The 13,648-nt window shown below is 38.8% G+C and overlaps 1 protein-coding gene across 4 annotated transcripts; it reads left to right on the forward strand.

The window, feature by feature from the left end:
* znf362b (zinc finger protein 362b) lies at positions 1-12,440 on the forward strand. 4 transcript variants are annotated; one of them, XM_028583973.1, is made up of 9 exons: positions 1-232; positions 2,169-2,232; positions 2,485-2,773; positions 4,262-4,366; positions 5,215-5,533; positions 6,976-7,200; positions 7,625-7,703; positions 7,880-8,038; positions 9,494-12,440. In XM_028583973.1, exons 1-9 carry the CDS (start codon positions 15-17, stop codon positions 9,608-9,610), a joined length of 1,575 nt encoding a protein of 524 aa, XP_028439774.1. In that variant the 5' UTR covers positions 1-14; the 3' UTR covers positions 9,611-12,440. The 4 variants fall into 4 exon arrangements, with proteins under 4 accessions (XP_028439774.1, XP_028439778.1, XP_028439775.1 ...); XM_028583977.1 differs by having other exon boundaries at positions 2,485-2,740; XM_028583974.1 differs by having other exon boundaries at positions 2,512-2,773.
* The last annotated feature ends 1,208 nt before the right edge of the window (positions 12,441-13,648 follow it).

Genomic DNA, 13,648 nt, shown 5'->3' on the forward strand with positions numbered 1-13,648 from the left:
TAGATTCATCATCTATGCGCTGGCCGTTAAACGTGAATAAACTAGGTCATCGTGTAAAAATCCAAAACAACATTAGCAGAATATTTCCCTCTGTCTGCACTACTGAGCCTGCAGCAGCAACCAGAAGTGAACAAAGCGACCCGGAAGCGGTGGTCCGACTGGAGGCAGGCAGAAAGAACCTTTTATATTATAGCTGTTACTCGCAAGACAATATCTGCAATCAGGACACAAGGTATTTGTGCATGTCTTTTCGTGTCTTCACTGCTGTGCATTTCTCTGATAAGCGATAGCATCCTAAATGCGTGCATTGTGCACAAAACGCAATCGCTGTCCTTTGATTCGCCCAGAAGTTGCAGAATGTGAAAAAAAAGCAGCCCTAAAAGTGAAATTTGGTTAAGATGGCAGAGCGTCTTTCGGGAGAAAGGACACTGTGCGCCGGTTACATTTCGACCTTAAAGCGTTGGTTCGGTTGTTTTAGTCAGTGTGGCGTTTGAGTCGAGCCTGCATCTTGTCCGTTTCCGTGCTGTTTTTTGCAGGACATGGTTGTTGTGGGAAGTGTCAATTTTTTTAAGAGGTGGGGAGGCCGGGCTATTCAAACCTGCAATTCGCCGTAAACAATCATTCATGCCTTTGACATGATAAACACACCTTTGTGTGCGCGTCGGCTCGCTTCTTATCACCAACACCCTCCTCACGATAAGATGTTCATTGCTCCTAAATTTTTGGGTCTGCAGAATATGGCGTCCCGCCTTATAAAAATAAGGCTGCCATTTTTGTTTCTCTTTTGTCTGGAAATGTTTAAAGAAAACTGTCTGAGAATGTCTGAGTCGCACCGGGAGGCTCGATCCGTGAAACCCTCCATCAGCGTGAGTCCAGAGATGCTCTCAGGCGACCGACATGTCCGAAAAGTCAAAGAATGAAAAGTTTTTTCTCTCTCTCATTGCGTTTATCTTAACATTTAAAGCGACGTTCACTTATTTTCAGGATTTCACTCTCAGACAATAGGAACAGAGGGGCTAAATGTCCAAGCTAATCGGCTAAGGCTCTGTCCCACTGATGTCTTTTGATAAGTGAGGACATATTTCTAGTTGACATTTAGCCTAGATGTTTGACCTGTGTTAACTTAAAGGTGACAATTTGGCTCATAGTCCCACTGTAGGCCCAATTTACACACTGAGTTATTAATATAAATTGAACATAGTAGTAACTCCTACTGTTAAAAATAAGTCATGCCAGCTTCATCCAAGATTTATGACTTTGTAATTATTTTTCCTTATTCATTTTATTTTTCAAGGTTAACTGCAGGTCCTTAAAAATTCTCAAATAGCCTACCATAGATCTAGTTTTTTGACATAGAAATTTAAACTCCAGATTTAGATTGAAACTAGATAGCATCAAAGCCCATCTGCTGAGGAAGACTGTGAGACATGGATAAAAGCCAAACAAGTCTAATAAGTGAAGCTAATATCCTATACATTTCCAAGATCTCATAAATCCAATTTTACCAGCCTTAAATATGTTAAATTGTCTTACATTTGTATTTATAAAGTCTTCATTCAAATGTAGTTTTTTGAAGAAAAAGAAATGTATATAACGTAACATTTACTTCTGTGTGTCACATTATTCATTCACACTCAGCTGTGGTTAAAATTGTTTTTTTTTTTTTTAGGTTAACCCAACCTCCCTTTTACTTACCTGTCATACAACATGCTAAATAACCTTGGTATATTTGTCCTAGAGGAAATTGGAACAAATATATATTAATGCAAGGTTGTTGTTGTTGTTTTTTTTTTTTTTACAAAAAGTCTCCTCAGTGGATAGGGGGAGCAGTTTAAGTGCTGTGATTGGAAACTAATGACGTGTATATATGATAATTTGGGGTCAAAGGAAAGTGTTCACCTTTTCTACTAAACATGAAACTGTTAGTTGCTTGAGGTTAGGGTGTCATCATTTTCTTTGCCACAGTTAAAGTCTGTTAATATAATCACACCTAGCCTACACATCCTCTTCAGAACATTTAGACACTGCAGTTTGAAAAATAATGCTTTGTATCGTAATCCCCTCTCTGATACTGACTGACTTGACAAATGTGTAATAAGATAACAGCGCATTAAGTAGGCTATAACTTGACTTTTGAATGTGACTAAATAACATTTTATTCACATCAGGATGGCAGAGCCTCGATTTAACAACCCGTATTTCTGGCCGCCCCCTCCATCCATGCCAGGCCAGGTAAGTCCACGCATCACATGAAATTACTGCGACATTTCCACCTTTTGTTGCCATTTGTTTCCATGTGTGAATGTCTTTTCAGCCATTCAGCACCAGTCTATCAGTGAAACAAACTAAATAGATAAAAATAGAATGGAACTTGTACTGTGTGCTGGTCAGTGTTTTCTATCCTGGGATGTGTTTTTGGGGGCATGAATGACATTCACACACGGTGGCTGTTTTCTGTTGAGCATGACCCGTTAACCCTTTCAGCTGGATAACCTGGTGCTCATTAACAAGATCAAGGAGCAGCTGATGGCCGAGAAGATCCGACCCCTGCACCTGCCGCCTACCTCCACTCCTTCCCAGCAGTCTTTGCTTGTGCCCACCTCGTCCCCGGACGGTAGCGCTCAGCACATCATGTCGGTGTCAAAGCCACAGCAGGTGCAGGGCCATCACCAGCAGCCGCAGGGTTCTGGACAACCGGACATTGCTCTGCATGCTCGCCCTGCCTCCAGTTCTGGACCAGGTACAGCCTTCACTTGGTTGGTTGTTGGCCCAGGTACTGGACCTCAATACATTTTGAATACAGACTCAAATGTGTCATTTTAGTCTTGTTTACTTTATTCTTTATTCTTACTTTATTCTCAGATTCAGTTTAAATCAGGAATATAATTTTTCTTTAACACAACAACATAAGGCTGCTTGTGTCAAGACATGATATTATACATAATTTGGGTATATTGGTATAAAGATGCAGCTATCATATTGGCTCAGAGGTATCAAAAAATATCAAATTACAGGGCTCGAGAGTGCGACCAATTTGAAAGGGTGCGACTAAGATTTTTCCTAAGTCGCACCTGTGCACCTAACGTCCTCGCAACCGCTGCCTCTCCACTAACGAAACGATGTCGTATATATGGATATGGTTTAATGTTGCGTTACATGACCCGTTCCTTCTGGAAAGCCGTGCCTGTGTTTGGATCTCTCCTCCGCGCAGCCCCGCCCCCATTCACTCACACACCGGCCGGCTCACCTGCAACATGGAGAGACACAGCGCCGCTGGTCCAAACTCCCGACATTTGTGCACAGTTTTAGTTGTTATTAACACAGCTGTATATTGTTAAGTATGAGAGGGAAACCTGTATTGGTACCAGTGTTTCCGCTGGTAACTCTCTGTTACTGCGGCCGCCACGGCGAAAAACACATTAGAAGTTATTAAATGCAACTAACTTCAGTTGGTTGAGTAATAGCGTGTAAGACGATCATATTTCATAGTTCATAAAAATGCAGCGCAGTGACGATACAGACATTTCACACAAGACGGGTGTAACGGCGCTAATGAGTCAGCCGTCACTCTCTGAGTAGCCTAGCATACACTTCAGTCCATCGCACTCCCTCGGTCTTTCGGTCGTTCTTTTTTTTTTTTCTAAAGATTTCGGCCTTTATTTTGATAGGAAAGCTGAAGACATGAAAGGGGGGAGAGAGTGGGGGAGTGACATGTAGGAAAGGGCCGCAGGTCGGAGTCAAACCTTTATATTTACAAACTGAGCTATCCGGGCGTCCTCTTTCTCTGTTATTGTTGTTGAAAGCTTATGAAGGAGATATATATATATATATATATATATATATCCTTCATATCCTTCATATCCTTCATATCCAAAAAAAAAAAAAAAAAAAATATATATATATATATATATATATATATATATATATATATATATATATATATATATATATATATATTTTTTTTTTTTATCCTAGGCTATTTATTTTAGATAACTTTCATTTACATGTGTTGCAGCTGTATATTTTCAAACTGGTAAAGGAAACCCTGTCTTTGCATTTTATTTTAATCACAATTTGTTTTAATAAAAGAGCTTGTGAAAAGTGGCTTTGACTTAAATCTTAACATTTATTGATTTTCTTTCATCAATGAGTCTTAAATGAGGACCTCAGATTTTGCAGTAATAACACAGCATAAGTCTGTCTGTATCAAAACGCTATTTACTGTTCACTGATTAAAATATCATCACCTGACAACTTCCAGATGGAAATATGGACGACAAGTCAGCAGTGAAGGCCAAAGGACTGTGGGAAGACTGGCACATGAGACAGCTCAGCGAGCAACAGGGCCGGCTCAACCATCGCTCAGGTACTGCAGTCAGTTGGTCTCTGTGTGGTCTGTTGACACGGGGGGGAATAACCGCAAGAAAATCCAAGGTCCAGGGTTTGAGTCCGACCTGTGACGATTTCCTGCATGTCTTCCCCCTCTCTCTCCCCTTTCTCACCTAGCTGTGCTGTCAAAAATTAAAGGCGGAAAAGCCCAAAAAATAATCAATAAATTAAATAGAAATCAGCCTCCGGTTAGGTAAAATTGACAGCAGTCATACTGTTAAATTGTCTCAATAGATTGGGATACAGAAACCAAACAGTAAAAGTACAATAAACATGATATAGCTGATAAATAAGACCAGTAAATGTACTGTTCTTACAGTACATTTCAGTACTGTAAGTACATTTTCACTCACGTGCATTCAGGCACTCAGCATAGGCCACTGCTGAGATGCTTAGTGTATCATTAACATCAAATAAAAGATTTTATTAAACACTTACTGAGGTCTAAAGTGAGAAAAAGAGAGAGTAGGAAATTGAAAAATCTAAAACTGTGTAACATGCATGCATTCAAAAATGTAAATCTGTGGAACTTGGCTATTAAAACAACCAGAAGGGGGTGCTTGGGTAGCTCACCCGGTAGAGCGCACACCCATATACAGAGGTTTACTCCTAGATGCAGCGGCCACGGGTTCGGCTCCGACCTGCAGCCCTTGGCTGCATGTCATTCCCTCTCTCTCTCCCTTTTCATGTCTTCAGCTGTCCTATAAATAAAGTTCTAAAATGCCCAAAAAATAATCTTAAAAAAAAAACCCAGAAGCCTCTCAGGTCATGTGTAGTGTTGTGGTCGGTATTTGTGTTAAACAGTTGTGGTCTTCACTTCCACAGGTCTGGCTCCTTCATCGCGACCCGACAGCCACAGCACCTCGGAGGCCCTGACCCCCACGACTCCAACCTCCAGCAGCCAGAACCGCCTGGGCGGTGCCCCCTCTGTGAACATCATCTCCGGGCTGGCTAGCGGTCCTGGCATGGACCACATGAAAGTTGGAGGCCTGGCTGGACTGTTGGGCCCCCCACCCAAGGCACCCCGGGGACGGAAGAAGATCAAAGCTGAAAACCCGACTGGTCCTCTGCTGGTGGTGCCCTACCCCATCCTAGCTGACCAAGGCTGTGTCACCGTGGCACCCAAAGAGGGCAAAACCTACAGGTTAGACACAGGAAGCGGCTACTATTGTCTTTAAGTTTTTACTGCATCACAGGGGATAGGCTATTTCCTTTCAACGCTGGCCACGCAAAGCCAATTCACAAATGTAATTGCGGTCTACAAAAGATCAATAGGCATGGGCTTGAGACAGGTTTGGTTTTAAGCAGGCTGTAGCTGATAGAGATGTGGTTCTCCTCACTGAGACATTGATATGAATCTATCTTTCACCTGATTGAATGTACAGTATGTTTCACTTAGTGGACTGTCAACTGATCTTTGTCTCCTATAAACACCTGGAAAAGCATAACCAATTTCTTCTTCATCTTCTATTTTAGTTAAGTAGACTTAGAATTTGTTAACAGTACTGGTACAGTAAGCACAATGCAGGTCTGTAGGAAGTCTTAGTAACTAATTGTATACTAAACCATTATCTACTTCTTTTGAATTAATCTGAATTAAACTCTACTCTGACTAGGGCTGGGCGATATATCGATATTATATCTATCGTGATATGAGACTAGATATCGTCTTAGATTTTGGATATCGTAATATCGTGATATGACATAAGTGTCTTTTCCTGGTTTTAAAGGCTGCATTACAGTGAAGTGATGTACTTTTCTGAACTTACCAGACTGTTCTAGCTGTTCTATTATTAATGATTATTTATCTAAAATCTAAGTGTGAAGATATTTTGCGAGAGCACCAACTGTCAACTCTAGAATATATCGCCGCAATATCGATATCGAGGTATTTGGTCAAGAATATCATGATATCTGATTTTCTCTATATCGCCCAGCCCTATATTAGAAAATATGGGACGTAGAAATAAGCGCTGAAAATGTGTAGGAAGAAAAATTTAACAATTTAAAACGTTGGAAAAAACTAAAACAAACCTTATGGAGCTTTGATTTCAAAAAAGGTACTCCTGTTGTTATACAGTATTTATGTTTACATTTTATTGTTATTTGAACAGCTGAGCATTGAACCAGGTGAAGAAACCTGTTTATTATTTATTCATTTGATTTTGCAACTGTTCACTGAAATAGCCGGTTTCTATGAAACTACATGTGACATGTCATATTTGGCTTTGACTTTGACTGAACATTTGCTCTCACTTTGTGGAAAAAATATCGGGATAAATATCGTATATCGATATTCAGCCAAAATATATCAGGATATGACTTTCGGTCCATATCGCCCAGCCCTAACTCTGACTTTGGTTGGGACTCAGTGGTACTGCTCCCTTGGATATAGATTATGATTCAGAATTGGTTGTATTTTGCTTTATGTCTTGAAAATGACTGAAGTGGTCTCGGTATTGGAACAGCAATGGCTTAATACTTTAAATTCGTGACAAATTTCTAGATTTCTAGACAAACCTGACTAAAACAACCTGATCTGATCACGTTTATGTATTTTTGTGTCCTTATTTTTTTGTCACCAAGATGCAAAGTGTGCCCGCTCACTTTCTTAACCAAGTCCGAGATGCAGATTCACTCCAAGTCCCACACGGAGGCCAAACCCCACAAGTGTCCCCACTGCTCCAAGACGTTCGCCAACGCCTCCTACCTGTCCCAGCACCTGCGCATCCACCTGGGGATCAAACCCTACCACTGCTCCTACTGCGAGAACTCCTTCCGTCAGCTGTCACACCTGCAGCAGCACACCAGGTCGGTCCGGCCGTGGACACAAAGCAATCAAGCTAGTGTGGGGAAAAGAAATGGCAACCAAGGAGCTACCGCACACTCACCACGTGCTATACCTGGGCAACTGAAATCTGACACAATATTTTATTTTAAAATGTTTTTTTTTTTTTTCTTGCAGAGAATTTGTCTGCTCACACCCCTTTTACAATTCAGCCATATCATTTGGAAAATCAAATCTTGGCCCTTTTTGTCATTTTCCTGGCTAGGTATTTCTTTTATTGTATATTAGGTGCATCAAGGTTGTGACTAAAATATGCGGCGAGAAGTTGGAGTTACAGAATCTGTTGTCGAATCTGATTCAGTTTCTTCAACTACATCTCTCTTGTCAAAGTCATAAAAAAGCTATTTTGAGTCATTTTTAACTTTTCTTCTACTTCTTTTGCCACAGAATCCACACTGGCGATAGGCCTTATAAATGTGCTCACCCCGGATGTGAAAAGGCTTTTACCCAGCTGTCTAACCTCCAGGTCAGTACATGGTCAAACAACTTAATTCTGCCACAGTAGACATCACAACAAGAAGTGTTACTTTACACCGTGGTAGACAACTACACAGTGAAAAAAAAAAACAAACCGTTTCATTGCATTGTTATCACAAGGCAGGTGTCCAAATTGAAAGCTTTTACATGTTTCTTCCCCAACAGTCTCACCAGAGGCAGCACAATAAAGACAAGCCGTATAAATGTCCTAACTGCTACCGTGCCTACTCGGACTCTGCATCGTTGCAGATCCACTTGTCAGCGCACGCCATCAAAAACGCTAAGGCCTACTGCTGTAGCATGTGTGGCCGGGCATACACCTCAGTGAGTAAACCGCAGTTTATCTGTTTATCTTCACATGTGTGTTAGATTTTCCCAGTGTGCCTTCAGACTGACTGTTTATATGACTGATAAGATGATGGCCTTTGATGATACTCTGCTTCACATGGGACTGAAACTAGCTGTGTTTCCTGTTTGTGATATTTAACAAGTCAACATGTTCTTGCTCATATTCAAACATACAGAAAAGAAGTGAATTGTTTTTGACATACAGGTGCCAAGTACCAGTTTGTTTGATCATTTTTACTTGTAAAGGTTGCAAATGTTGCAAAGGTTTGCAAGGTACATATTTAATCTCTTATCCAGTTGAATCAAAGTGTTTGCTACCACCTCCCATCTGCAAATACATTATCTCTCCAACATTACTCTAGAGCTGAAACAATTAATTGAGTACATATTCGACAAAAAACTTACTGTATGTACTCAATTAACTGTTTTGATCATAGCATCATTTCAATTGCTTTTTTTTAAGCTGAGATGTGAAATATGTTCCGGTTCCAGCTCTAAAATGTAAATATTGGCCTTTTTTTTTCTTCTATCATATTAATATGATCAAGGTTTGAACACCAAAAGCTTAAGTTTTGTCTTGGCTTTGTTCTTCCGTCACAGGACACAACTGCAAAGCCAGTGTCTTCTTTGGTGAATTTAGTTTTTAAAAGCTTTTGATTAAATGTGTTTTCTTTAGCTCCCTCTATCTGAAGTTAAACGTTTGCTGCAGCTGTTACATCTTTCTCAGTCCACTGACTTCACATACATTTATCTAGAATATGTCTTGTATTTAAAGGTTCTCCAAGAATATTTCATTTGATACAAAAGGGTCAAAAATGGTTATTTTGTTGATAAAGATTTAACGTGCTCATATTATGCTTTTTGGCTCTTTTGTGCATGTTATAGGTTTACAAAGTGAAAAAGCCCAATGTCCACCCCAAAGGGACTTACCATCTCCAACAGAAAACACTTTTCACAAACTGCTCCAAACAGCTCTATTGTAGTCCAGTCTTTACTTCCGTGACAAACGTGCGTCACTTTGTAACACACGTTATAATACTCGCCTAGCTGCTAGCGTGGCACTCCCTCACACTCTGCTCCTGACTGGCTAGTAGTCCTTACCTAGCTACTGCATGTGCGACTCCCAACAAAGCTGGAACAGAAGTGTGATGCCTCACTCTGTAGCTAAAACAGAGCTCAACACACAGGGTGAAAAGAGGAGCTGCAGCAATTTGCAGTACAACAAAAAGATGATGTTTTTTCGAAAATTAAACCATATAAACCTATTCTGGTACAACCTCTAAATACAATTATGAACCTGAAAATGAGCATAATATGAGCACTTTCAAGAAAAATAAACTTGGATTTTTTTTAGGCTGTTGTCCAATGTGTTGTCCTTAATGGCAGTAATTACATTTTGGACCATTTGGTGTGTTTTTCTGTCTTTTGTAGGAGACCTACCTTATGAAGCACATGTCCAAACATACGGTGGTGGAGCACCTAGTGAGCCACCAGTCGCCTCAGAGAACCGAGTCCCCCAGCATCCCCATACGCATCTCCCTCATCTGAGCCCCCAGCCTCTCAGCAGCTGGTCGGATTTAAAGTCTATGTTAGGCTGGAGCTTATGAGGCCCTGCACCCACAGCCATCTACATAAGGCTTACATTAGCATTATGACAGCTGACATAAGCATTCAGTGCTAGATTCAGTAAACAGGCTGCCTCCATCCATCTTGACACGGGCCGTCTGTCAAAAGCGAGCACAGAGTTATTTTGTGAATGTAAAAATACAGCTAGATGTTGTCCGGAGGATCGAGTGGCAAAGAATGTCTTGCGTCAGATTTAATAAGCACTTTCGTAAGCGTCATGTAAACTGCCGGATGCGTTGGCCATCAGAAATGTTTTAGTTAGGTTCCTTTTTTTTTTTTTTTTTTTCTTCCATGAAATGGGTTTCCAAAATGTGCCAGATGATATTTGCCCTTATAAAGAATTGAGAGAGTAGAAAAAAAATGTTTGTTGGGTGTATTCTGAAGACATCCAAAGAAATGTTTTAAGCACTTTTAGGCCTTGTGGTTTTGGCTCAAATTGTTTCAATCTTGTTGGATGGAAAATGCCAAAGGGCATTACTTGTGGCAGCTAAGAGCACAGACTGTGTATAAATAACAGTCTTTTTCCTGTTACTTTCTTTGTTTTTACTCACATTTTTTGTGAAAGTACTCATTGACAGGGTCATCTAAATTTCAAGAAAGGCAATCGGTAGATGACAATTTAAACATTTAATGATTGTATTAAGATGTTGCATTATTGACTTTGGGAGGCAAAAAGTAGAGCAACATGCAAGGGAAGAAGGATGAATGTTTTTCTTAGTTTAAAAATCTTTCACTCCATATTTGACATTTACCTTCACGGCACCTTTATGATCTTAACATTACGGCACCTTTATGATCATAACATATGATCAAAGAAACACTGCTTTTTACATTACCGTAAATTCTCAAATAGTGGCTGAGGCCTTTATTCACCTCAGCTGCAGAGGGCACCATGATGAATCTTTCTGACTGCATTATGTTGTTGATACAACACTCAACACTTCCTGTATCCATTTCAAATTAAAGGTGGCCATACCATGTAAACCATTGCAGTGGTAATATTTCAATCATCATTATTAAAATGTCAGTATAGCATCAGCTTATTCATTCATAGAGCTCATATTGAAACAGACTTTTTAAAAGTACTTCACAATTCAGCATAAAATGATGGTAAATGGTCATTAGCAGAGGGATCGATGGCAGAAGAAGTTTAGAAAGGAGTTGAGATTCTACAGATTGCGTTGCCGAGTGCAAAAATAACACAATCAGTAAAATTGGCAAGCAACCTAAAAACAAGATTTATTATAAGGTTACGTTCCTCACCCTATTTTTTGATCTCCTCATCATATCACCTGCAGCCATCTCTAGATAACTGTGTGTATGGTCTGAAGTATGTCTGAGGTGCACTTTCTCCAGTAACCAGTTAGTGAGTGAGAAATGGCTCATGCTTAGTTTTTGTAGGTTCACGGCATTTATACATGTGGCTCCAGGAATCTATCCACCCTTGTTTGGTTTTTTTCTTCCAGCCTGTATTTGTCCATGGCGACCACACCCCCAGCTTCTATTTAAGAATTTACGATATGTTTTCCACACGTCCCATTTTAACTAGTGCCATATATAAACCTTGTTGAGGTTTTAAGAGAAAGCTGAACTTGTTACAGTGCGTGTCTGCTTTCTCTACTCAGTTAAGCTTTGACTATTAGTTATTATAAGTATTAGAGGTTGAATACATTGCACATGTATCAGTGCCAGCTCTACTCTATTCAGCCCTACTTTTAAAACACACTCAAGCGGAAATGAGATTTTACTTGAGTGGTCAATTTTAACCCCAAACTTTGGACCAAAATGTGAAGTTATTGTACAGCTACTCTGACCCAGTTAAGTATTTTTTTTAAAAAACTTTAATAAGCTTTATCCATTTGGAATAAACTGCAGTATAAGTCATATTCCATATGCTTATGATATGAGTTGATGTGGAGATGATGCTTCTCTTTTTTTTTTTCTCCTTAGTATTGTTTTTATTGTACACGGTATTGTTTGTTGTATTTTTACTGTAACTTTTAACCTCTGGATGGTACTAATAGAGTACCCTGTATTCTTCAGGGCACTTCAGAAAAGGTGCTACGGCTAGACATTACGTTTGAGATGGAACTGAGAATAATGTAAAATACATATACAGTATATAGTATGTTTTCAAAAGAATAAAAAACTTATTACTCAAGCCACTGGCCGGAAAACAGACATTTACGCCAACAACAGACCCTGCCTCCTCAACTTACTCTCTCTTTTGAGATAATGGGAAAATGTACATGTTGCTGTACTGTAAAACATGTTACTCATTTATAGTACCTATTTTTTAGTTTTCATAAACATGCTCTGTTTGGGTTTTGTAAAGGTTTATGTATGAACTTACTGTAATTATTTTAGTTACCCATATGTTATTAATATCCATGTTTTATATCAGTTAATTACATGTAAGCCTTAACTGTTTTATCATCCCATTTCCATTACTCTGTATTGTGTTCTGCAGTATTCAGGATGTGTAAACATTTTCATTTTTTCCTTCCGCATGGAGTTCCTGAGCTGTAATCTGTATGATAACTGTTTAACCCATGTTCTCTATGAAAAGATATTGCGTAGATTTATTACACTTTTTCCTGTCTTGCATTGTGGTTTCATATACAGTTTCTAGACAACTAAATATGCACAGCCAAGACTGAGAAGTTAAACTAAGGTTATCAATGTTTAAAAAAAAAAGGAAAAAAAGCTTTGTATCTTTACCTTGTTTAATAAACAGACTGTTATAAATTCATCACTGATTGCTTGGTTTGTACTAAAAACTGTACCTGCCAACAAATCTGTGTTTTAGAGAGCAAGATGGAAGAAAAAAAAAAAAATCAAGCATTACATTTGTTATTTATTCACTTTTATTTATGAAAATAGTTTTAAGTTTAAAAAATGTATATTTACACAGATACAAAAAGTCAGTTTCTTGTCAATTACATCTCCGTTTACATGTGTGTCGCAAATAGGCTTTTGTTAATCGACGTGTTCACGCAGCAGCAAGATGAAGTTAAACACTTCATCATTTCAGGCACATGAAAGACAATAGACAATGGTTTCCACTGTGTACAATTCTACTATTGACACAAAATAATAATACTATTTCATGTGCATTTTTTCTCTCCATGTCACACACATCTCTTTGTACAAGAGTACTTTCTGATTGAGCGCCCCTGCAGGAAACCATTGAGGTTGACCAAAGTAAAAACATTTAAATAAAAAACAGCTTGTGATTGAAATAGACCAGAAAGGCTCCTGGAATTCTGAGGATGTTGGCTGTTTTTTGATACTACAAGCAAAGCTGCACATTGTAAATACTGGCGTAACTAATAGTTGACAAGCAATAGGAGTGACAGATCTCAGAAAGGATCCCAATATTTAGACTTTGTTTACCACAGTCTTATAAGACATAAAGTGGGTCCACAATATTATCAGTGTTAAATATAAAGTACCATTTTGTAAACTTAGGCCTTTTTTCATTGAAAAAACTGCCAGTATTAAATTTAACTAGAGGAAAATTACCACTGATATATTGTTATATTCCACAGCTACATTTTATCAAAACGTAAACAAGTAAAATTTGTGAAAAAGTGCTTAGTTTAAACTAGTCTCACTCAAATCTTCCTCATTAAATGTATTTTTGACATTCATAGCGCTAGTGTGAAGTACAGTCTTATATTTTACCATTACATTAAAAAAAATAAAAAGTTTTTTTTTTTTTACAGTAAGCCAACACAAGATTTCCAAGCATTCTGATTTGCTTTGGCGTACCGATGCAAACAACTGACCAACCTCCCAGGTATATGCACACATTTGTGCATACAAACAAGGTTGGGCCACATGTTAAGTTTCCAAATCAAATCTCCCATTACATGCTGATTGCTTTAACATTTGTCAATAAAAAAAAATATTTGATTGACACTTGCACAGGCTATTTTTTTTTTTTTTTACAAATCC

The sequence above is a fragment of the Perca flavescens genome, chromosome 7 (assembly GCF_004354835.1).
Source record: "Perca flavescens isolate YP-PL-M2 chromosome 7, PFLA_1.0, whole genome shotgun sequence".
In the NCBI taxonomy this organism is placed as follows: Eukaryota; Metazoa; Chordata; class Actinopteri; order Perciformes; family Percidae; genus Perca; species Perca flavescens.